General features: G+C 43.5%; 2 protein-coding genes across 2 annotated transcripts; both read left to right on the forward strand.

Moving 5' to 3' along the window:
* The first annotated feature begins 5,201 nt into the window (after positions 1-5,201).
* On the forward strand, positions 5,202-6,143 carry LOC115638033 (olfactory receptor 5V1-like). Its single transcript, XM_030539630.1, has one exon. The coding sequence runs from the start codon at positions 5,202-5,204 to the stop codon at positions 6,141-6,143; it is 942 nt and encodes a 313-aa protein (XP_030395490.1).
* Positions 6,144-23,951: 17,808 nt separating this feature from the next.
* On the forward strand, positions 23,952-24,899 carry LOC115638212 (olfactory receptor 4D1-like). The gene has a single exon (XM_030539786.1). It carries the CDS (start codon positions 23,952-23,954, stop codon positions 24,897-24,899), a length of 948 nt encoding a protein of 315 aa, XP_030395646.1.
* The last annotated feature ends 1,245 nt before the right edge of the window (positions 24,900-26,144 follow it).

Consider the following 26,144-nt stretch of genomic DNA (forward strand, 5'->3'; position numbering starts at 1 on the left):
ATTCAATTTTCTTATTACTATGAAATAGAATTGACATTGGTTCCTTTTTTGCTATTATTCTAGCAGACCTATTCATCAAATACATCAGGTGAACAGAGATTTCCATTGAGATCAGAAGTTCTATCTGTATTAATTTTCTTTGAAATGACATTCCCTATTTTTTTAGTGCTTTGTCTTTTGGGTCAACAGTTCTGCTGTCTGTTATTTTCCCTTTGGAATCGGTTGTTTTCCATGACTTCCCCATTGAGGTTAGTCATAGGACTGTTCTTGTACCATTGTTTTTCCTTTCCAAAAACAAAGATTAACTTTTCTCTAGGCAATAATTTCAAATTCCCACCAGCAGAAGTATCAAGGGAGATTACATCATCTCATACGAACAAGAAATTACCGACCAGGAGAGACCATAGTTTCTGTGACAGGAAATATCAACAAAATACACCTAGAAGCGCCGTAGGACCCTGACATTGAGATAGGAACCCAAAGTTCAGGTTACTGAGATAATGTGAGACTATCAATAGCAGATGAGTGGACAATGTAGTGCAAAAACTGTAAACTTATCTCAGGAAATCTGAAGAAAGGGGTAAGGTGCAATAGATCATCAGTATGAAAGGTAAATCAACACAGTAAAAATGAAATAATTTGATTTAGAAAAAAAGAAATGCCTACTCAGGCATCCACCATGTCAGAAACATTATAACTGTATGTTCAGTCCAGGAGGGAAAGTAAATAAACTGTGATGGGGTGACACTGCACACTATATTCTTCATAATGATAGTATTATGTTATGATTAGAGCATAATTATGATGTATTTTGTGCAAGACGGGTCATGTAAGGTGTCATTGGAAAAGTTGTGATTTGCTTAATATGATTATCCTATTTCTATGCATGTGTCATTTTTATATATGAAGTTATGAATATGGACTATGTATCTGTATTTCAAATGTAGTTACACCTTGGTAATTTCCACTAGGCAAGATGCTTTCAGTCTACATGCCTGGTAGGGAAGGGCCTATTCAGGGTAATGAGCCATTAGGGAAAACAATAGACTTTAGGAGAAGCTTATCCCCCACCTGATAAGCCTTCCTGAGAGCACTCCAGAGAGCCTGTTAGTAATTGTTGCTATGACTCTACAAGGGCAGGCGACCAGACCACATGACTCTGAACTCCATCTTGGGATGTCGGTACTTTTCCACTCATTGATCCAGGCATCAAGTTTTGAAACAAAAGGTTCCCGCCCTATGCTAAGGCTATAAAAGGCAGGGAGTGATATCACCAGTTCTTCACTCATCTCACAAGAGGACTCCTGGAAAAACCTAAGAAACAAACAAACACTGAAGTGGGGGAAGTGCTTGAACCAGGCTAGAGGGATTTTAGCCTGTGTATGGAGACCTGAGAAATCTTAACTGCAAAGCAAATGCAGCCTGTGCTTTGAGAATCTGCAAGACCGCTGGTATCATCAGTCAGGGTTAGCAACTGCTCATTCATAGTCAATCTAACCACTGTGTTATTCTTAATTTGTGTTTTTGTTTATTTGCTGGTAATCTGCTTTGATCTGTTTCCTATCCCTTATAGTCACTTAAAATCGGTGTTTTGTTCTTAAACTTGTTTGTAGTTTAACATAAAGCAGTGTGCCTTTAAGTGAAATATCTTGGGAAAAATCTCAGCTTGTTTAGCATGTGTGTGCATATTCCTCTTCATACTGAGGGAGAGGGGGAAACTGAGTAACAAAGTCCTACTGGTCAGTGTTTTGAGCAGGCCAGGGTGGTACAGCTGTGGGGTCCTAGCCTGGGGATTTTGTGGCTTCCGTACTGTTGGCTCATGCAGTGGCTGGTCAGAGAGCCTGCATACAAATGCAGCTGGGTGTGTCCCTACCTGTGTAAAAGCTGGAGGAAGTGTAGGACCAGGAGTAGGTTTGCAAATTGCCACAGCAGCACAGTGTCAGAGGGAGCCCAGACTGGAGGGTCAGAGGGCTCAGTGGAACTACAGTTCCATGTAGCACCCCAGGGGTAAGCCATCAAAAATGGGTTATAGCAAAGCAAGCTTAAGAAAGAGCAGTGAATAGCTCTCAGATTTAGAGCATGAGAATGGCCATACTGCGGCAGACCAAAGTTCCATCTAGCCCATTATCTTGTCTTTTGACAGTGGCCAATGCAAGGTGCTTCAGAGGGAATAAATGGAAGAGGTAATCAGCAAGTGATCCATCCCCTGTCACCCATTCCCTTTTTCCTGTACCATATAATTACTGGTTATTTAGTCTTTTGACTATATTTTATAGTGAACCACAGTGAGTGAAGCAATTTACTATTCAATTCGGCAGCACTAAGATACAATAACTATATTGCAATCAATACAAAGAGAGAATGGTATCTGTAGGCCTGATTTGTTCACGTCATCAGGTCAATACTTCCCCACGAGTCAACTTCCCATCACCGACCAGCCCCTACTCTATGAGTTGTCATTCTGTTAGTAGATACAATCTAGGGGCCAAACCATTCTTTATCTCACTATGGCTCACATGCTCCAACATCTTGCAGCTTGTATTAAAACCATGAGCCAGATCCAAAGCTCTTTCTAGATAAGGGAAAGATTCTCAGTCATTGAGTACAAGAGGTTTTGTGTCAGGCCCCTTACAGGGAAAAGGCAGAGATATTTTCCTCATGTCTGATATGGGCTAGGATCCCTGTCTCCCCTGCCCATTCAAAATAAACTCTTGCAGACTATATTCGCATTTTACAATAGAACAATCCACCTCCACCTTTCCCATCCCATATGCACAGCATATTCCCGCACATCAATGTTCCCTTTAATTTTTTCTATCCATGTGCAGAGTGAATTTTGTTATGTGCACCAATAAAGAGGTGATGTGTGCCACCTGTAAAAACTAAAACAAAAATGTAGATATATATTTTTGAAAAGTTACCAGAGGGATAATTACTCCATCCAGGACAGGTTAAGCATTTTAATACTAACTACTCAAAGAATTAAATGTAAGTGTAAGAGAGAAATAAAATTATACAATGCATAGACCAGTCATAAAACTGCAATAACACAACAACACAAATATGTGTTTAGAGGTAAGTGTATAAGAGACAGTGTGTGTGTGCATGTGTGTGTGTGAGAGAGAGAAAGACAGTGAGTGTATGTGTGAGAGACACAGAGAATGTGTGTGTGTGTGTGTCAGTGTATTTATGTGTGTGTGAAACAGACTGTGTGTGTGTGAGACAGTGTGTATGTGTGACAGACACAGTGTGTGTGTGAGAGAGAGAAAAAGAGAGAGACTGTGTGTGTCAGAGACAGAATGTCTGTGTGTGTGTCAGAGACACAGAGACAGTGTGTGTCTGTGTGTGAGTGAGCAAGAGACACAGAGACAGTGTGTGTGTGTGTGTGAGTGGGCAAGAGACACAGAGACAGAGTGTGAGTGTGCTGGCTGCTGGGGAAGCCTATGGGAGACTATGTTTTGTCTTTTTAAGGCACTCCCACCAGAAAGCTGAGACTGAAGCAGCTACCAGAAGCTCTCTGCTCCTGAGCCCTTGTCCCCACTCTCCTGCTCTCTGGAGATGGAGTACATGGGCAGGGAGGAGTGGAGGAGAGGGACATCCTGACATCAGCATCCCCCCCCCGCCCTCCCTGCTCTGCACAGGAAGCAGCAGGGTCCCAGGAGCCACTTGCAAGGGGCTCCAAGGCAAAGAGCAGGAGCACTGCAGCTGCAGAGCAGTGGGTGGATGGCTACCTGAACACATGCCACCCTGGGAGGCTCTGCTACTCAGTGCATGGCGCTTGACTCACTCCTGTGCAGTTGCACAGCCACACAGCTTAGAGGGAACGCTTTATCTTTCCTCTGTGCAATCCTTTCAAATACCCACTAGCAGAACTATCAAGGGAGATTACATCACCTCATAAGAATGAGAAATTACCAACCAGGAGAGACATTAATTTCTATGAAAGGGAATAACAACAAAATACACCAAGGAGCACTGTAAGATCCAGTAATTACTGAGATAATTGAAGATTATCAAGAGTAGAAGAAATTAGAAAATGTAGTGCGAAGACTATAATCTTATCTCAAAAAATGTGAAGGAAGGGTTATGTTTAGGGGGAAGCTGGCAATAGACTGTCAGTGTGAAACGTAAAGCATTCTGTCTATATATATCTTCCTTTTTTTCTCCAGTTTTTCATTTTTCTCCAGGCTCTCCCTTCTGGATAAAAATGACTCTCTTATTTGTCCCTTAATGAGTTTTCATTTTTATCTAACTTTCATTTCTTTATATGCTGTTGGATTCCGATCTCAGTTGCACTTGCATACATTCGCATGAAGCTGATGCAATTTACCCTGGTGCACCTGAGATCAGGAAACAGCCCGTGGTCTGTGTTTAGGGTTTGTTTATGTCATTATCTGTTTCTCAGCTGCATCTTATCAAATAGTGCAAATTTTAATTTGAATCTGCTAGGATAGAAGATAGCAGGCTAGACCTTCATACAAACCACAGCCTCATTAGTGTTTCAGTATTTGTCTTATGGGGGATATCTATACTGCATCTGGACGGTGTAATTCCCTGTTCTTGTAAACCCACCACACACAATCTTTGATTGAGTTATTGTGCTAAAAATAGCAGTGTAGCCTCGACAGCACAGACTAGCTGCCAGAGCCTAATCCCATCTGAGTTCCTAGGTACGTACACAGGTGGCCTTCCCAAATGGCTGCGTGTGCTGCTGTTTTCTCACTGCTTATTTTATTTTGCTAGTTTGATCAAAGCTAGTGCATGTACATCTACCCAAGCTGAGAATTACACCTCCCAGCTGCAGGGGAGACATACTAGTGGTAGAACTCTAAATGTCTTTCATTTCTAGTCTATTGATTTTTTGTTATGTCTTCTAGATTTGTTGATGTGACACTGATATGATAAAGATACTTCAAAATCCCAGCCGAAAAGTATTTAAACTTGAAGAGAGCTGAAGGGAGTTAGATGGGACATTTCCATAATTCAGTAGAGTTCCATGCTCTTGTTTCACCTATTTTGGAAGCTCAACCTCTTAAGGATAGGAGTCTTCCTCTGTTTTTTTGGCAACTTCATTTTTCCAGTGGAGAGATGCAGTGGTACGAGGTTACCCGCTCCAGGTTTCTGCCAGTATAACCAACAGCACAGCCTGACTCTGTGTACTCCATCAATATTTAATGGTTTTCTGATTCTAGATACATATTATGGAGAAAGCAGAAGTAAGAAACCAAACGCCCATCGTGCAATTCATCCTTTTAGGATTTGGGAATGACCCTGAACTGCAGCTCCTTCTTTTCCTGCTGTTTCTAGTGATCTACATTGTGACCGTCGCTGCAAACATCCTCTTTGTTGTGCTAGTTGTGACTAATCAGCACCTTCACATCCCCATGTACTTTTTACTGGGGAACTTGTCCTGCCTGGAGATCTGCTACACCTCTGCCATCCTGCCCAGGCTGCTGGCCAGTCTGCTGACTGGGGACAGAACCATTTCTGTTAAGGGCTGCATTGTGCAATTATATTTCTTTGGTATCCTGTCAAATACAGAAAATCTGCTGCTCACGGCAATGTCTTATGATCGGTATTTAGCGATATGCAATCCACTCCGTTATGGTGCTCTGGTGAATGGCAGGGTTTGTTGGCAGCTTGTGGCAGGGTCCTGGATAAGTAGCTTTCTGCTCTGCACCATAGTAAACATTTTCTTTTTCCAATTAACGTTCTGTGATTCTAAAGAAATTGACCATTTCTTTTGCGATTTTTCACCCATGATAAAGTTGTCCTGTGTCGACACTCAGACTCTAGAACTGTTGACATTTATTATCTCTGTAATAGGGACATTTGTGCCCTTTCTTCTGACTCTGACATCCTACATTTGTATCATAATCACCATCCTGAGAATCCCTTCCAGTGTCGGGAGGCAAAAGACCTTTTCCACCTGCTCCTCTCACCTCATCGTGCTTGCAGTTTTGTATGTGACCGTATTAACTGTCTATGTAATTCCAACCGCCAATGTACCCAAGGTCCTACACAAAATCTTCTCTGTCTTCTACACAGTCCTGACTCCCATGATCAACCCTGTCATCTACAGCCTGAGAAACAAGGAGGTCAATGAGTCCCTAAGAAAATCTATTCTTAAACTAGTAGCTTAGAGAAACATTATTCTTAAACTAGTAGCTTAGAGAAACAGGCATAGAATGTGAAAGTATACATTTTAGCATATAATAAAATAGAGATGAACTGACATAGTTTCTTATTTGAGTCCAAGTCCGTGAGAACAGGGTTACCCCTTTTTAACCTTACTTCATATTTTTTTCTTTCTTTCTCTCTCTCTTTCTCTTCTTGTTACTCTGCTACCTTTTGAGCATTCATCTTTCATACATTTAATACACATTTCTTTTATACAAAACTTCATACTGTAAGAAGCATTCTTGATGAAAATTGGGCTTTTTTCCAAACTCACTTTTCAGTAAAGCACTCTGGTTCATTCATCCGTACATGAACACTAATGTCCAAATTCTGCAAGGAGCTTACTATCTTTTGAGTGGTTCTGGGTCTCTTCCACTCCCACTGAAGCCAGTGACATTCATTCTCCATTTTTTTAGGATCCTCCATTTTCATTTATGCCTCCAAATAGTAGGTGAAAAATGTTGCCGCCACAGTGAGTAGAGAACTTTGATTGAGCAGTATTCTCTGCAGATCTGTAACTGGGTAAACAAAAAGTGAAAGTCTGTGGAGGTTTGGGAGTCTCAGTGTCCTGCCATGTGAAATTTCCTTCCTGTTTATACACCTTTTCAGGGTCAAGGCAACATTAAAATGTCTATATTTATATCAATAGTGGCATAGATATCATTACAGATATATGAAATACAAACATAAGATGTATGGCCAAAATGTTCATAGCTCATAAGATCTGATTTTCCTCCCCCCACCCAAATAAAAAGAAAGGAATGAATTAATATGAATAGGAAATGAGCACCAAAAAACACTAGGCAACTTTGCAAATCTCAGCCTAGATATTGTCACACGGGCCTCCCTCGTCCCAGATAGAAATACACTTACACATAAAAATATTTACCACCAAAATCTGACCCAAAAAATGAATTAAAGAACCAAATTTTACTGAGTATCCCTGTTATTTTTGATCTTCCTCCAAATTTTTGGGGCCTGTTTTTTACCAAAAAATATTGTCATTCCCCTGTTCTCCTTGTAACTGGTTAGGTACCCATTGCTCTCCTGACCACCAACCCCACCCTCCTGTTGTCCCCTGATGAAAGGCCATGTGGGGTGTGTGACACTACACCCCATATTCTTCATGGAGATATTGTTATAATATGAATTTGGCATAACTAAGACATGTTTTATGCAATATGGGTCTTGTGAGATATCATTGGAAAGGTTATTACTTACTGATTCTGATTAACTAATATATATGTTTGTGTCCTTCTTGTATCTGAAGCAATCCCATGATATACATAAGTGATAAAAATGCTGGACATTGCTAACCTAGATGAGATTCACATGGGCTTGAATCTTTACCTCATCTAAATGACTTTTGTTTTACATTGGTTTAAGTTACAGGAGAAGCTGGACTATTGAATTTAGTGAATTTTTCATAGAATGAAATATTTTAAGGCCAGTGGGGACCTTTAGGGCAATCCAATCTGTAGAATCTCAGCTGGTGGTTTCTCAATAAAACCCAGAAAGTTCAGCTGAACATGAGGATACTTTTCAGAGAGATATCACATTCCCAGAGATAGTACATAGATTCAAAGACCAGAAGGGATGATTCTGATCATCTGGTCTGATCTCCTGTACAGCACACATGCATGGGGCCTCCACGGGAGGAGGCCAAGTGGGGGTGGGCCTCAGGGCAAAGCAGGGGGAATGGCCCTCAACTTTGAGGGAGCTTCTGGTGCTCAAGCCCAGTTTCTTCAAAAGTGAGAGTCTCAGCCCCCCCCCCCCTTCTGTTTCTCACCCACCCTGAAGAGCCAAGATAGAAGGATGAGAGCTGGTTGCAGATTTTCTCAGGGAAGAGTTTTCAATTGTAAAGTGCTGATTCGACAGCAATTGAAACCTTCCACAGAAACATGGTGATTCCACAGAAGTTTTCACTGGAAAACAGGAAGTCTGGATGGCCAGTCTGGGTTCCTGCCAGCTTGTCCCCACACTCCTCTCTAGGCTTCCAGACTCCTTGGCAGGATGTCTGGTGGGCTTCAGAGGAGCCCAGGCTCCCAAGCTTTCTGGACTTCTAAGTTTTCCAACATCTTGGCATCCTGGAGATGGGCTGCTTGAGAACTAGGGAGCCTTGGACAGTGTGGCTTGAAACTTTAAGGAAAATCTATTTTGGTTCTTCTTCAATGGACTTTTGTGGAAATATCTCTCCCAAGGGATGGACATTCCAGTTCCCACCCAGCTCTAAGAATAATGGCCCTTGTTTATCTTCACTACAAGGACTGCTTCCTGTCAGGGCTCTGCCTAGAGCCTGATACCTGCCAAAAGGGCCACTCTGGTCTAATACCTTAGTCCTCAGAGGATGCATCTGTGAGCTTCCACCGATGAGTCTTCCTGGGCAGGGGGAAGACAGCTGAAAAACTCCAGTTTGAGACACAAAGAAGTCCTTAGCCAACTGAGGCAATGGTCCCTTTCTCAGAGGTAGGCCCCAGAATCTGAGCTGGCTTGCCTTCTAAACAAATGGAACTAAGGAAGAACTAGGAGTAGAAAGAGATGGCTCTCACTCCATTTAAAGTGAAACTTCTTTGGCATGGCATGGGGTGAAAAGCAGGGCAGAATTTGTGGCACTACTTTTGACTAGCAGGTACAGTCCCTAGTGCTGGAACTAGTCTTAAACCTGAAGCTTGCATTTGGCTTCTTCTCAATCAGGAATCACTCATAGAATCATAGGCTTGGAAGGGACCTCAGGAGGTCATCTAGTCCAACACGCTGCTCAAAGCAGGACCAATCTCCAGATTTTTACCCGAGTTCCCCAAATGGCCCCTTCAAGGATTGAACTCACAACCCCTGGGTTTAGCAGGCCAATGCTCAAAACACTGAGCTATCCTACCCACCTTATAGCTGAGTTATATTAATCTAAGGGACATGATACTTCTTCTTTCCCCTCTGCTACCATTTCATCATCTTCCTCCTTCTCTTTTTCTTCTTTTGATGATGATGAAGCTACTAGGTTCAATGTAAATACTTCATTGGAAAGACTTTACTGGGATATTATGTACATTTGTGGCCTTCATACCTCAAAAAGGACAGTGATACATGAATAGGGGTCAGAGAAGAGCCAGGAAACATAACCTGTTTAGCTTATCCTAGAGAAAGGAAAGAGGTGACATGTTCATGGGCTGCTGGGAAGATAGTTTCTGATAGTAGAGGGCTCTTCAGCAGATAAAGGAATAATAAGATCCAATGGCTATAAGTTGAAGCTAGATACATTCAGGATAGAAATAAGGCACAAGTTTAAATCATAGAATCTCAGGGTTGGAAGGGACCTCAGGAGGTCATCTAGTCCAACCCCCTCTCAAAGCAGAACCAATCCCCAGCTAAATCATCCCAGCCAGGACTTTGTCAAGACTAACCTTAAAAACCTCTAAGGAAGGAGATTCCACCACCTCCCTAAGTAACCCATTCCAGGGCTTCACCACCCTCCTAGTGAAAAAGCTTTTCCTAATATCCAACCTAAACCTCCCGTGTAATTAGTGCATGTAATTCAATATTAGAGCAATTCACCAAGGCGTGTAGTAAATTCTTCTTTTTTTGGAGTCTTTACATCAAGATCTGACAACTTTCTAAAAGATATTTTCTACACCTCGCACAGCGGGGTCCTGTTCCATGACTTGGGCTACTTCACACTACGATAAATAATAATAGTAGCTCAGCCTCATGTTATCATGGATGCAATGAGCTGGCCTGTGTTATGCCAGAGGTCAGGCTGGGTGGTCACAGCGGTCCCTTCTGGTCTTAACATCCACAAAAGGTCTATTTAGTAGAGAAGTCTTCAAAGCAGCCCCGCTGAATTTTAGAGCATGCTGCAAAGAAGATCTATGAAATAGGAAGTTGGGGAAAAGCTGAAGGGAGGGGACTTGTGAAGAGATATTTTGTGTTCGTGGGCTGCATGGATTTATCTCTGTACTGCTGGGCAGTTCCTTCTATGTGACTTGTGAGTTCAGTGTCAGGGCACCTAAGTCCAGATTTTTAAAGGTATTTAGGCACCCAGTGGCATTTTCTAGAACACCTAGTTTCCTCACTCCTCTTGATTTCATTAGCTTTTTAGGTATCTAACCACTTTTAAAAAACTTGACTTTAGATCTTATTTATGGGTAGTTTGTTCCCCTATTTGAAACTCAATAAAATAAACAGACATTAGACCTGATTGGAAATGCTGTTTCATCTGAACTGAAATGTTACATGAAAGGCATCATTTTCAATGATATTTCTAGTTTTTTATTTCTTAATCAAAACAGAGCACTATGATATGGGAAAAATAGAATGTTGCAATTCTCCTTTGCAGAATGACTTTTCATTTCAGTTTTAGTATCTGATACAACTTGATAGGATATAGTTGAAATCTGAATGAAATGTTTCAAGTTCATTCAAATGAAACATTTTGATTGACCAAAAATTAATAATTTTTCAGAATTATGTTGCTTGGAAAATGTCAAATTTTATTTTCTATTTCATTTTGGAATGGAAACATTTGCAAAATGCAGAATTTCCCATGTAAAAAAACCCTCAGATTCTTGCACAGCTCTCATAAATGTAACTAACACCCCAGGTACCAGACAGAATGCCCCCCCACTAAATTCATAGAATCATAGAATATCAGGGTTGGAAGGGACCTCAGGAGGTCACCTAGTCCAACCCCCAGCTCAAAGCAGAACCAATTCCCAACTAAATCATCCCAGACAGGGCTTTGTCAAGCCTGACCTTAAAAACCTCTAAGGAAGGAGATTCCACCACCTCCCAAGGGAACCCATTCCAGTATTTCACCACTCTCCGAGTGAAAAAGTTTTTCCTAATATCTAACTTAAACCTCCTGCACTGCAACTTGAGACAATTACTCCTTGTTCTGTCATCTGCTACCTCTGAGAACAGCCTAGATCCATTCTCTTTGGAACCCTCTTTCAGGTAGTTGAAAGCAGCTATCAAATCCTCCCTCATTCTTCTCTTCTGCAGACTAAACAATCCCAGTTCCCTCAGCCTCTCCTCAAAGGTCATATGCACTAGCCCCCCTGATCATTTTTGTTACCCTCCGCTGGACTCTTTCCAATTTTTCCACATCCTTGTAGTGTGGGGCTCAAAACTGGACACAGTACTCCAGATGAGCCTCACCAATGTCAAATAGAGGGGAATGATCACATCCCTCAATGTGCTGGCAATGCCCCTGCTTATACAGCCCAAAATGCCTTTAGGCTTCTTGGCAACAAGGGCACACTGTTGACTCACATCCAACTTCTCGTCCACTGTAACCCCTAGGTCCTTTTCTACAGAACTGCTGCCTAGCCATTCGGTCCCTAGTCTATAGCAGAGCATGGGATGCAGGACTCTGCACTTCCCCTTGTTGAACCTCATTAGGTTTCTTTTGGACTAATTTTCTAATTTGTCTAGGTCCCTCTGTATCTTATCCCTACCCTCCAGCATATCTACCACTCCTCCCACTTTAATGTCATCTGCAAACTTGCTGAGCATGCAGTCCACACCATCCTCCAGATCATTAATGAAGATACTGAAGAAAACCAGCCCCAGGACAGACCCTTGGGGCACTCCGCTTGAAACCAGCTGCCAACTAGACATGGAGCCATTGATAGCTACCCGCTGAGCCCGACAATCTAGCCAGCTTTCTATCCACCTTATCGTCCATTCATCCAGCCCATATTCTTTAACTTGCTGGCAAGAGTACGGTGGGAGACTGTATCAAAAGCTTTGCTAAAGTCAAGGAATAACGTGTCCAATGCTTTCCCCTCATCCACAGACCCAGTTATCTCCTCACAGAAGGCAATTAGGTTAGTCAGACATGACTTGCCCTTGATGAATTCATGCTGACTGTTCCTGATCACTTTCCTTTCCTAGATGTGCTTCAGAATTGATTCCTTTAGAAACTGCTCCATGATTTTTCCAGGGACTGAGGTGAGGCTGACTGGCCTGTAGTTCCCCGGATCCTCCTCCTTCCCTTTTTTAAAGATGGACATTACATTAGCCTTTTTCCAGTCATCCAGGACTTCCTCTGATCGCTATGAGTTTTCAAAGATAATGGGCAATGGGTCTGCAATCCATAGCTGCCAATTCCTTTAGCACCCTCGGATGCAGCGCATCCGGCCGATGGACTTGTGCTCATCCAGTTTTTCTAAATAGTCCCAATTCACTTCTTTCTCCACAGTGGGCTGGTCGCCTTCTCCCCATACTGTGCAGCCCATTGCAGCAGTCTGGGAACTGACCTTGTTTGAGACGACAGAGGCAAAAAACGTCATTGAGTACATTAGCTTTTTCCACATCCTCTGTCACTAGGTTGCCTCCCTCATTCAGTAAAGGGCCCACACTTTCCTTGACCACCTTCTTGTTGCTACCACACCTGAAGAAAACCTTCTTGTTAATCTTAACATCTCTTGCTAGCTGCAACTCCAAGTGAGATTTGGCCTTCATGATTTCACTCCTGCATGCCTGAGCAATATTTCTATACTCCTCCCAGGTCATTTGTCCAATCTTCTGCTTCTTGTAAGCTTCTTTTTTGTGTTTAAGATCAGCAAGGATTTCACTGTTAAGCCAAGGTGGTCACCTGCCATATTTACTATTCTTTCTACACATCGAGATATTTTTTCCTGCAACCTCAATAAAGATTATTTAAAATACAGCCAGCTTCCTGGATTCCTTTCCCCCTCATGTTATTTTCCTAGGGGATCCTGCCCATCAGTTCCCTGAGGGAGTCAAAGTCTGCTTTTCTGAAGTCCAGGGTCCATATTGTGCTGCTCTTCTTTTTTCCTTGTGTCAGGATCCTGAACTCGACCATCTCATGGTCACTGCCTCCCATCCACTTTTGCTTTCCCTACTAATTCTTCCATCTTTGTGAGCAGCATGTCTGGAAGAGCTCTGCCCCTAGTTGGCTCCTTCTGCACTTGCACTTGCAAATTGTCCCCTACACTTTCCAAAAACTTCCTGGATTGTCTGTGCACTGCCATATTGCTCTCACAGAAGATATCAGGGTGATTAAAGTGTCCCCTGAGAACCAGGGCCTGCAATATATTAACTTCTGCTAGTTGCCGGAAGAAAGCCTCGTCCACCTCATCCCATTCCATTTTGGCTGTAACACTAGGGCTAGAGTCAATCCAGAGGTAGAAGAAGCAGCTTTGGAGGTGCACCAGTGATTTACAGAGCCAGTCAACCTACTGCTGCCTGGTGCTCCTGGTCCATTAGTATCTAGGTTTGATCAACTCCAGGGCACACCACAAGACTCACTTCTTATCCCAGACTTCCTCATAATGCCATTGTTGCTAAGTAAGGGAATTTGGCATAGTATCTAGAGCACTTGTCTAGCATTCAAGAGATCTCAGTCCTGTTCTCAACTCTGCCACTGGCCTGCTGTATAACGATGGGCAAACCACTTTCTCTCTCTGTCCCTCAATTTTTCCACCTTTAAAATGGAGGTGATGACAGACCTCCTTTATAAAGCACTTTGAGATCTACTGATTAAAGTGCTATAGAAGAGTTCGGTAATGTTATTATTAATACAATATTTGGAGCACTGGACTGAAGGACAGGAGACCACAGGGGGCCGGAGCAAGGGTTTCTCAGTAGCAGCTCTGTGTCCCAAGCCTATGTTGAAATGGATCTTTAATGACCCACAGCTAGGCAGATGTTACTGGTACCAGTGAGAATTCAGAAAGCAATATGCCTCAATAAGCCTCAATTCCCCAAGCATAAACCCTGGCCTGAAACAGTATCCTGATTGGCAAACAGAGCAGGTATATCTACCAATTCTAGATGGAGACCTTTTCTCTTCTCTTCTTTTCCCTCTCAGGTACTTGGTCTGTCAAGTGTCCCCTGAAGGAGAGTTTAGGTCACCCTGAGCCCTTCTGGTTCTAGGATCCCACACTAGTCCCTCAAAGTGGGGCCTAGCTCACCCTGGGCCCTCTATCTCACAGCGTCTTCAGATGTTAACTGGGGAACTTACCTTAACTTAAATAATTTACTTTGCTTAGCATTTATACCTTTTGTTCTCAAAGGAGTCAAAAGTTCCAGAAATATGCCCTGTGGGCATTCATCACAGTTTTTTTCTCATATTTTGGAAGCAGGGGTTATAGAACAAACACAGACCAAAGCTCAATCAATGTTTACCCTCTCATCAATCATTCACTTATGCCAGGGGTTGGCAACCTATGGCACGCGTGTCAAAGACGGTACGCAAGCTGATTTTAAATGGCATGCTTCTGTCTGCCGGAGCCAGCAGGCAGCAGTGTGCTATTAAAAATCCTTCCCAGCCTGGCCTGTGGGGGCCCTCTGCTCCCCCCTCCCCGCCTGTGGGGGCAAGGGGCAGGGGGCAGAAGCTTGGTCCTGCTGGCTCCCCTGCCTCTTCCTGCAGTGTGCTGAGTTCCTGTCCCTCCTCCACCTCTCCATCCCTCCCTCCCTGTTGGCCAATCAGCTGATGTCCCTTGCGAGGGAGGGGGTTGGGAAGAAGCAGAGTCAGCGGCTCGCTGCTCCTGGCAGAGGCAGAGAAGAAGTGGAGGCGGGGCCTTGGGGGGATGGAATAGGGGAAAATCCCCTCCAGCCCCCTGCCCTGACCCCCCCACATACATCCATCCCTCTGCCCTGGGCCCCACAGCCCTGCACACACCCCAGGCCCATGCCCTGAGCCCTGTGTTCAACCCACCTCCTAGGTCCCTGCCCTGAGCCTTGTGCCCCCCTCATACACAACCAGCCCCCTGCCTGACTCCTTCACCGCCCCCCAAGACCCCAGCCCTGACTCTGGCACCACCACAAACACCCATCCCCCTCTGCCTTGACATCTGCACCCGCATCACATGCCCCCAGCCCTCTGTCCTGACTCTTGCACCTCCCACACATACCCAGCCCCCCCACCCCCATGCACCCCCCACATCCTGATTCTTGCACTCTCCAATCCCCACCCTCATCCTGAGCACAAAACGGAAGCTCCTGCACACACACACACTCCACATTCCCACCTGCACCTCTCACACCAAATGGGAGCTGCCCAGGTAAGTGCTCCAATCCTGAGCCCCCTCCCTCATTCTAGCTCCTTGCCAGACCCTTCACCCCTAGCCCTATGCTCTGTGCACTCCCACCCTCAGCTCAATGCAGAGAGAGGAAGACAATAGGCCACAACCAGGGAGAAGATGGGTACCCACTGTATGTGGGAGGGCCGGGATCCCAGACCGGCAGTGGGCTGAGCAGGTCCAGCAGCCAGGATCCCAGCTGGCAGGAGCCAGCAAATGGAACCCCTGAGCAGCAGTGGGCTGAGCTGTTCAGTCCAGTGGCGGTCTGGGGTCCCGGCCACCAGCCCCGCACAGCCTGCTGCTGGTCTGGGGTTCTGGCTGCCAGACCTTTCCCTGCTGGGGTCTCGGCCACAGGCCCCACTCAGCCCTCTGCCAGCCTCAGTGAACAGAACCTCAGACCAGCAGTGGGCTGAGCGAGCCAGCTGTGTAAGATCAACATTTTAATTTAATTTTAAATGAAGCTTCTTAAACATTTGAAAACCTTGTTTATTTTACAATACAACAATAGTTTAGTAAATAAATATAGACTTATAGAGACTTCTAAAAAACATTAAAATGTATTACTGGCAGGCGAAACCTTAAATTAAAATGAATAAATGAAGACTCGACACACCACTTCTGAAATGTTGCCAACCCCTGACTTATGCTCTTAGCATGATGCCATTCAGAGTTGTCATTTTGATCCAGGTTACCCTGTACCAAGCCCACTGATCACGTGATTTTACATCTTCTTTATTTTGTGAACTGAACCCCGGCTGATATTCTAAAGTTTGATGTTGAAACATACATGCAAATCAAGCCATTATTAACCATTCAAATGCAGTTTCAGCACCTCCAATAATTTTTCACATCATTTATCTAATGCTAAGAGAATTCTGCTCCCAGAATCGTCTAGCAAAGTCAGACATACCAAGTCCATGCTTCTCACATTAATTCATATCAATGACAGCAATTCATAAAAATTTTGAACCGTCTCAACAGTTTGTGCAGACCAGTGTGTCTAGATTTCCTTTCTTGCTGGCCTATGAAGCACAGAGCAGAAGGGTTTGATTCCATCTATTGAGAACTTGAATGTCTGTTGAACAGATATCATGGAGATAGGACAATAACTAATAATAATAATTCGCATTCGACAAAGTGGGTATTCACCCACGAAAACTCATGCTCTAACATGTCTGTTAGTCTATAAGGTGCCACAGGACTCTTTACTGCTTTTAATAATAATATAGTTTGAGTCTATATAGATTCATATGCTGTGCTCATCATCATAGCTGGGAATGGTTGAACAGATGTCTCGGTGATGGGACAATACCTACTACTAATAATATAGTTTAATTCTATATAGATTCATATCAAATCTATGGTGGGGAAGGAGAGATAGCTCAGTTGTTTCAGCATTAGCCTGCTAAACCCAGCATTATGAGTTCAGTCCTTGAGGGTATCATTTAAGGATTGGGGGGAAGTTGGGCATTGGTCCTGCTTTAAGCAGGGAGTTGAACAAGATGACCTCCTGAGGTCCCTTCCAACCCTGATATTCTATGATATGCCATGCTCATCATCATCATCATAGGCCAGGAATGGTGAATCCTGGCCACTGGGAGCTGCAGGTGGCCATGCCTGCATAAGGTCAACATCAGCAAAATGCCTCACAACCTGCAATCAGATTACTCTGATGGGTCACTTGTGGGCTGCAAGTTGCCCACCACTGACCTAGCTTCTAGGTAATGCTTATTAATTTGCTATTAGTAATTATTTGATAATAGGGGGTGGCATTTAGGGATCTTGGGCAAAAATCTTTGTGGGGATTGGTCTTGCTTTGAGCAGGGGATTGGACTAGATGACCTCCTGAGGTCCCTGCCAACCCTGATATTCTATGATTTACTTTGGTATACAGCAGCAATATCTTGAGGCCTGGGTTCTTTTTAATATCACTTGGGATTCCACCAAGACACAGCTGTCTACATGTCTTTGAAAAATACTAGGTATTACACAGAACACATTTGTAACAAATACCAAGATTTATCAGCGAGATCAGCAAACCCATTATCTCTGAAGTTAGCCGGAAGAGCAGATGGGACTATCCAGAATGAAGCCATGGTGTCTGCTAGGGTTGGTGTGTCGTTGGCTAGCAGGAGGGACACGCACAAGGGTGTGGTATAAAGAATCCCACTGTCAAGCATGACTCAGAGAAGGGAAAATTTATGGGACTTAACACCAACTAGGACAGGCAAAGAGCTGCCTGGGTGGACATGGTCAGCACAGCACTGCTAAGTCTAGAGGCCCAGTCATAACTTGAGAAGTCAAGGTGCAAACACATAACAAGGGATAGTTCCTTCCACAAAGACCTTTCAGTGTAAGTGCAAGACATAAGACAGCAAGAGGACACACCAAACAGACAGAAGGATCAAAAGGAAACAGAGGCAATGCAGATCAGTATAGAAAGAGTGGCCACAGCATATCAGCTACTTAACTGTCAACAAATACGTCTGGCCAACAATTTTCCCATCCAAACTGTTTTTCACGCAGAAATATGAAAGGGGGCTGCTTTTCATGGAACCTTTCCATTTTTTTTCACTGATAAACCAAACACCCCAGAACTGAAACATTGGGAGTCAGACGTCCTTCTGCAGCATCTCACGGGAGCTGCAGCTCAGTGTCTCAGTCCAGCTGAATGCATTAACCCCTGGGCAATGGCTCTCTCTGTCTAACCTGACAGAGTTGGTCCACTTTGTAAAGAACAATTAACTATACACTTAGTATATATAACTTAGATGGGCTCTGGGGTTGCACTGAGCATTCTCCATCTTAGGTGATTGGCAGGTAGGTACGGATATTCTTGGGGTCTAACAGATGGCCATAGGTGTGGACAGAAAGGAGTTTTCCCCCAGTTGAGATTGGCAATGGGAGTTGGGGATTTTTCACCTTCCTCTGTAACATTGGGTGATGGTCACTCCCAAGGACTGTGCAGCTCTTAGGCTGTATGATACAGCATGGCCAGAGGGCAGCAGAAGAGGGTTAGAAGGGAGCCTTATTCCCTGTAGAGGGAAGAAAGTTTGCTATAGATTAATTAGAGCACCTGAAGCCAATTAGAGCACCTGCAGTCAGTTACCTGATAAAAACCCCTGCTTCAACCAGATAGGGGAGGAGTTAGAGCAGAAAGGATTGGTGCTGGAGCAGAGAACAGTTTGGAGGAGTTGGAGCAGAGAGGATTGGTGCTGGAGCAGAGAACAGTTTGAAGGGAAGCAGAGGAAAGAAGTGCTGCATTGGGTTAAGAAGTCCAAGACCCTAGGTAAGGGGCACCTGGCTTGTGCAGAGGGCAGGCAGGAAGCCCCCTGCCCCCACAAGCTGTAAGGCAGCAGAGGGAAGTAGCCCAGGGGAAGGAACCGCCAGTTCAAGTGATTCACCACTATCGTCAGAGCCCTGGGCTCGGATCTGGAGTAGAGGGTGGGCCCAGGTCCCTCCTTCTCCACTCTACTCCTCTAGGACACTAGTGGGGCAATTAATATTCCAATTCAGGGGCAAAAAATGATGCCCTGACCCCCTCCCAAAGAAGAGAAAGCGTAAGACCCATCATAATAGTGCTGGCAATTTGCCACAGCTGCTATGGAATTTTGAGAGGGACATCTACAAGGGTTGAACTCAGAACCTCTCAAAATAAACACGAGTATTTACTGGCTGAGATAAAAAACCCAAACCATCAGCTCAAAGGCTGTAGCACATGTGCTCTCCATGTCCTCTGGCCAATAGAGAGGAAGAAAGAGTTTCATTATTTTAGCCTGGGCTATATCTTCATCTGTGTGAAGTGGCAACATTTTAGGATCTTATTGTAAATGGGGAGTGTTTAAGGTGCTCCCAGGGAGTTAGCTGCCCATCTCCTGTTGGAACAATTTCCCAAGATCATGGTGGATTTTCTGTCCCTGGCCATTTTCAAATCAAGATAGGTGGTTGTTGTTTGTTTTTTTTCTAAAATAATTGTTCTGGGGGAAGTTCTCAGGCCCCTTCTGGTCCTATAGTCCATGATACCATGTTAAATTCAGAAATGGGCCTTCTTAGAACATTCAGTCTAAAGTTTTATCTCCACCTCTGTGCTAATGCTGGAGCTAGAATCAAACAATCTCTGAAATCCCCTTTAGCTTTATTGGGCAGGAGCAAAAGAGTTTGTGCTTTGGAGATCAGGGGATTCTGTCTGAAGGGGAGTCATTAAAAAATTCATGGAGCGTTTCCATTCTTTATGTGTTTCTTTGAGGCATGGAAACTCAACCGGCTTTGGAAATACCCTCCTGTGCCAACTATTTTGAGGGTGTTACAAGGAGGGTATTTGACGTACTTAGAAAGAAGTGGCTATTTCACTGGCCTGTGAAGCAAAGGAAGTCTTAGGACTCCTGGGTTGGGTTCATGGCACTGGAAGAGAAAGCTGAAGAAGAAGCTAAAGCCTGAAAAAATTAGTCAGGACTTCTGGGTTCCATGCCATTTCCAGGAATGAGTAGGATCTAGTGGCTATGAAATCAGAACTCTACAAATAATTTATTAAAGCCTGAATGTGAGCATTCTTTGGGGTTACTGTCAGAAGCCTATGTGTTTTTGAAAACCCCACTAGGCATCTATTTACATCATTAGGCACCCAGTTTTATATCAAATGAGGGGGAAAAGTCAACTAAAGGGAAGCTCTGTTTTACATGTTAAGGTAGAAAAATAAATAATATGTCAATGCTATTATATCCAGTTAGGGTGACCAGATGTCCCGATTTTCTAAGGACAGTCGCGATTTATGGGTCTTTTTCTTATATAGGTTCTTATTACCCCCCACCCCGTGTCCTGATTTTTCACACTTGCTGTCTGGTCACCCTATATCCTGTCCTCTACAAAAGCAATGTCTGAACTTTATTAAGACAGGTTGATGGTAGATTATTTAAGAAAGACATAAAAGCCATGTATGTACATAAGGAGGAGGAAAGGACCCATGAAATATTAGCCTATTTTCATTGATCTATTCAAATATTCTGTAATATGCTAATTGCAGGTGGGCAAAGAATTCATAAGAATAATGGCCAACATTTTCAAGCATGATTAGTGATTGTGAGATGCTCAATTTGAGACATCTTCTAGGGGCCTGATTTTCAGAAGGCTAGTGTTCAGCGCTTTCTGAAAATCAGAGATGTTTAAGGGGTCAGAAGCTGGTCTCCCAAGAACAGAGGCATCCAAAATCACAAATCACTCTTGCAGGGATAAAATTGACTTCATGGAGATCGGGTGGATCATCCAGTATCTAAGGTCCTAGCTTCTCAGTATCAAGAATTGGGTTCACTTCCCTCATCCTCCAGGGACTTCTTCTGTGACTTTGGGCAAGCAAATTAATTTCTTTCTTCCCCAGAGCTGTGTAAGAGGGAGTTAGCTGATGTGATTGCAGAGCCATTGGCCATTATCTCTGAAAACTCATGGCAATCAGGGAAGGTCTTGGAAAAAGGCAAATATAGTTTCCATCTTTAAAAAAGAAAAGAACTAGAATCCGGGGACCTATAGCCTCACCTCAGCCTCACCTCAGTCCCCAGAAACATCATGGACCAAGTCCTCAGGGAATCCATTTTGAACTACTTGGAGGAGAGGAAGTTGATCAGGAACAGTCAACATGGATTCACTAAGAGCAAGTCATGTCTGACCAACCTGATTGCCTTCTGTGTTGAGATAAATGGTTCTGTGGATATGGGGAAAGTGGTGGACCTGATATACCTTGACTTCAGCAAATCTTTTGATACAGTCTCCCACAGTATTATTGACAGCAAGTTAAAGAAGTATGGATTGGATGAATGGACTATAAGGTGGATAGAAGGCTGGCTAGATCATCAGGCTCAATGGGTAGTGATCAATGGCTCCATGTCTAGTTGGCAGCTGGTATCAAGTGAAGTGCCACAGGGGTAGGTCCTAGGGATGATTTTCTTCAACATCTTCATTAATAATCTGATTGATGGGCTGGATTGCCCTTCAGCACGTTCGCAGATGACACTAAACTGACTCCCCTTCAGACAGAATCCCCTGATCTCCAAAGCACAAACTCTCTTGATTCTGCCCAATAGAGCTAAAGTGGATTTCACAGATTCTTTGATCCTAGCTCTAGCCTTGGCACAAGGAGAAAATATAAGTGGATGTTTTCTGCCACTGTTACTCTATGGCTCCAGATCCCCTTCCCCTGCCTGTCGGGAGAGCAAAGATCAGCTTTGAGATCACAGAAGTGATCGTTTGCAGGCAGCCGACTCTGGGATGACAGACATAGCAGCTTATAGGAGGTAACACCAGGATATGCATCATTATTGTAGGGGGAGATGCATAGAGACCATGCTGACAAGGAAGGCAAGATGTACTTGCAGAGAACATTTTTTAATGATAGATCTTTTTTTCTATTCTAAAGGGGTTTATAGGTATTCTCTGGGGATTTCAGAAGAGCTTAAGTCAGTTAGGAAGATAACAGCCCACAGACCCACTACTGCCATCACTGTCTGAGACCTTCACATGACTAGTTCAGTGTCACTCATCTTCTCCCATGGCAAGCGTTCTAAGTTGCTAAGACCTAAAATGCATTTTTCTCTGGGGCAGGTTGGAGATAGGAAGTGGACCAGAGAAGTTTCCAGATCTACAGATAAAACCAGAGTGAAATTCCCACCATGGATTTCTTTCAATTAGAATCTTTTATGCTTTTAAGCTTTTGCATAACATTAGACTGGAATTTTCTCAGAAGGCCCATTTCAGAATTTTACATGGAGTCATACATTCTAAGACCAGAAGAGGCCAGATAATTCCCTCAAAATAATTTCTAAAGTAGGCTTTTCTTTTTCTAAAAAATCTATCTTGATTTAAAAACTGTTAGTGATGGAGAATCCACCACAACCTTGGTAAGTTGTTCCAGTGCAGTTAGGCACCTAATTTCCTGAAAGTTGAGAGCAGTTCCCATTTACACTAAGATCCTAAAATGCTTAAAGGTGACTTACTTCACAACAGATTAAGGTGTAGCCCACGCTGAGCTAATGAGGCGCCTCTCTACTGGCTAGAGCACATACTGAGTACATCTGCTACAGGCTTTTAACTAATGGCTCTGGTCTTTCATCTCAGTCAGTAAACACTGATATGTTTCTATTGAAACTTCCGCAACAGCCTAAGAGATGCAGCAGCCTCTGGAGTCTCTGAAGTCTAGATGAGGGAGTGATGGACAATGCCCCTACCTTCATTCGTTTCCACCCAATTTCTTCACCTAATTACTTGCCATGGCCCTAATCATCACGGTGCCCATGTGCCTGACAATCCTTAATAGATTAACCTTCCCAGACTCCTGCAATGTAGGAAAACTATTGCTAATCCCAATTAATTCCCAAGATCCCAAGAGGAGGAGCAGAGGCAGGAATTGTCAAAGGACCTGAGGAGTTTAAGCATCCAGCTCCCAACAATGATCAGCAGAGGTGAACACCTAACCTTCTTCTGCCTTGAAAATCCCAGACTGAGAAGAGGTATCAGTTATCTGTAGTCACAGAAGTTGTCTGTTGCAGAGCAGAAACTTAACCCAGCTTCCAAGCATCTAGTGCTCTACCTTCAAAGCCATCCTCTCCAACTACTCACACCCCAACCTGAAACCATACTTTATAGTCAAGGTTTTTAGAGTCGATTGACATCCATTTGCAAGACATATCAACAGATTGCAAATGGGAAAATCTGTTTTGGGGGGCTTTTTAACACAGTGTTTCAATTTTTCATCTGAAAATGTCAATCAAAATTAAGTTTTTCCTTTCATTTAAAGCAACATTTTCTTTTGAAAAGAATATCACTATAAAATAAAATGGTTGATTAGAATCAAAATATTTAATGGGAAAATAGTTTTTTTCAATTATGTCCTTTCACTTTTTCATGAGAAATTTTCAAAAGAAAATGAAGCTTTTCATTTCACTTGGATATAAAATTTTCACTTCTTACTCTTTGCATGGTAAATTGTGAGAGAAAAGCAAACTTTCTCCCACTTTTCGTACTTTCCTTTCCACAATTTTAGGCTGGAAAAGTGGGATAAAGTTTTTTTTTTTAAAAAAGAGGTTAAAAAAATGAGACTGAAAATCCAAAGCCTAAACATAAAAAAAAAATAAAAAATTGGGAGGTCTAGAGCATCAAAGTTGCAGATGGATGAATAGACACTGTAAGGAACAGGGATACTTTTGTGGAGCAAACCACTCCCTGTCACTCTCAGGACAAGATCACCTCTGAGGGAGTGAAGAGGGTCTGCTGAATCAGGATTCTCCTGAATTCAGCTGAGTACACAGTGTTTAATTGAGCAAAAATAAGAAAATTCCCAAACGAAGTTTGTTTGCTAACATGGATTTAAGAATAATGTAATATCAGTCATTTAAGCTATGTCTACATTACCTCCTGGATAGATGCTCCAGAGATCAATGCACAGAGGTCAATTTAGTGGGTCTACTGCAAAATCGACTGCAGATCGCTTTCCAGTCGACTCTAGTACTCCACCCCACACGAGAAAATTAAGATAAGTTGATGGGAGAGTGTCAACCTAAGCTATGTTGACTTCAGCTACATTATCCAGCTACATTATTCACGCACCTGGAGTTGTGTAACGTAGGCCAACTTACTGCCGCAGAATAGACCTAGCTTTAGAGGGAGACATGGGGAGAATTACAAAAAGGACATAATTATTATTGTTATTTCTGCTTACCTGCAGATATATTTTAAGTCCACGAAATGGACCAGCAGAATCTCACTACTACAGTGACTGAATTTGTGCTCCTGGGACTCACCCAGAGTCCTGAGCTAGAGCATTTTTTCTTCCTTGCCTTCTTCATAGTATATGTGACCACTTGGTTGGGAAATTTAACTATCATCATCACGGTGATCTCTGACCACAGACTCCACACCCCTATGTACTTCCTGCTGGCCAACCTGGCTTTCCTAGATGTCAGTGACTCATCGGTCAATACTCCCAGATTGCTGTTGTGTCTCCTCTCCAAGTGTAAAACCATCTCATTCAATGACTGTCTCCTCCAGATCTTCTTCTTCCACTTCATAGGGGGTGCAATGGTATTTTTTCTTGTGGGGATGGCAGTCGATCGGTATGTGGCCATCTATAAACCACTGAGATACTTGATTATCATGAATCAGCGTGCGTGCGTGGGGATAGTGGTACTGGCATGGTTGGGTGGATTTGCTCACTCTGCTGTTCAGATTGGACTGCTGCTCCAGCTACCGTTCTGTGGGCCGAACGTCCTGGACAATTTTTACTGTGATGTCCCACAGGTCATCAAATTGGCCTGCACTGACACCCATGTGATCGAGCTGCAGATGGTCTTCAATAGTGGAGTGCTCCTTCTAATTGTATTCACAATTCTGCTAATTTCCTATACCATCATCTTAGTCCAGATCAGGTCACATGTCACAGATGGGAAGCGCAAAGCTCTGTCAACCTGTGGAACCCAGATTACCGTGGTGTGTTTAATATTCATACCCACCATCTTCATCTATGCTCGGCCCTTCACGAAGTTTGCCCTGGACAAAGTGGTGTCTGTCATTTATACAGTAATCACCCCAATGCTGAACTTAATGATCTACACGCTGAGAAATGCTGAGATGAAAAAGGCCATCAGGAGACTGATGAGCAGATTCCTGTTCTCCTGCAGGAAACTAAAAACATAATTTATTTTTGAATGATCATTAATCTTAAAAGCTAGACCATATCAGAGAGAGGATGGATACGCCACATGAATTGTGTATCATATTGAATCATATTGAAGGGATCACATCCCGCACACTTGTGAAATATGTGCATAAATAAGTTACGGAACAAGGGCAATAATCTCCATTGAAATCCGTGGAGCCAGTTGGTGCAAATTAGCATAGCTCCATTGGAATAAATAGATCATAACCCCACCTGGTGTAAATCAATGTACAGTAGTTGCTGTGACGAAGTGGGTTTTTTTCATCTTATGTTGCATGTAAGTCATACTGTACTATACTAATACTGTGTGTACTTCAGTTTGCCTGTGTATTGCACCAATGTCTAGGTGGTGGGAATTGGATATGTGACTTTTGCTGAGACCCTCAGGGCAGGTGACTCTTCCCATCTGTCTGCATGTAGGCAATGGCCGGTGCCCTTCGTAACCTGAAATCCAGGAGGGGGATGAGACCAGGTGACATTTCCCCAGGAAGCAGGACAAAGCCCAGGGGAGAAGCAACGAGCATGCTGGAGTCCAGGCAGTGGGGTCCAGGGCAGTCTGCAGTGTTAGACTGGAAGCGGGGGAGTCCAGGGCTTCTGGCCCGAGACTCCCCAAGATGGACTTGTCTGAAAGTCACTGATTTCTGTGCTAACAAGTTCTGTTCTCTTGACTAATAAACCTTCCATTTTACAATGCTGGTTGAGTCACAGCTGACTGCAGAGTTGGGGTGCAGGGCACTCTAGCTTTCCTAGGAGCCCCACCCAAGTGGACTTGCTGGGGGAAGCGCACAGTGTGGAAGGGGATGCTGAATGCTCTAAGATCAGATCCAGGAAGGTCGAAGTTGTGTAAGCTTCTTGTCCTGGTGACAGTTTTCTCAGAGAGGAGGCACGCTACTCCAGAGTCCTGACTGGCTTCATAAGGAGTAGTTCCAGAGGATCGGACTGGTGACTCCATGACAGATGAATTGGAGCCAGTAGACCATATCCCCAGCTGTAAACCTGCATAGTTCAACTGGAGTCAATGGGTCAGATCCCCAGATGATGCAATTCAGTGTGCTCTCTGAATATTTTCCAACAATGGAGGATTTGACCCTGAGAAGTTTTGGTAAAAAAATATTCTATGAATATTTCAAATACTGAAAATAAAATCATAAAATCATAGTTTTCTCAGGAGAAAAAAATTTCAAATAAATTGAAAAAAAATGTAATTTAAATAATTCTTATCT

The sequence above is a fragment of the Gopherus evgoodei genome, chromosome 21 (assembly GCF_007399415.2).
Source record: "Gopherus evgoodei ecotype Sinaloan lineage chromosome 21, rGopEvg1_v1.p, whole genome shotgun sequence".
In the NCBI taxonomy this organism is placed as follows: domain Eukaryota; kingdom Metazoa; phylum Chordata; order Testudines; family Testudinidae; genus Gopherus; species Gopherus evgoodei.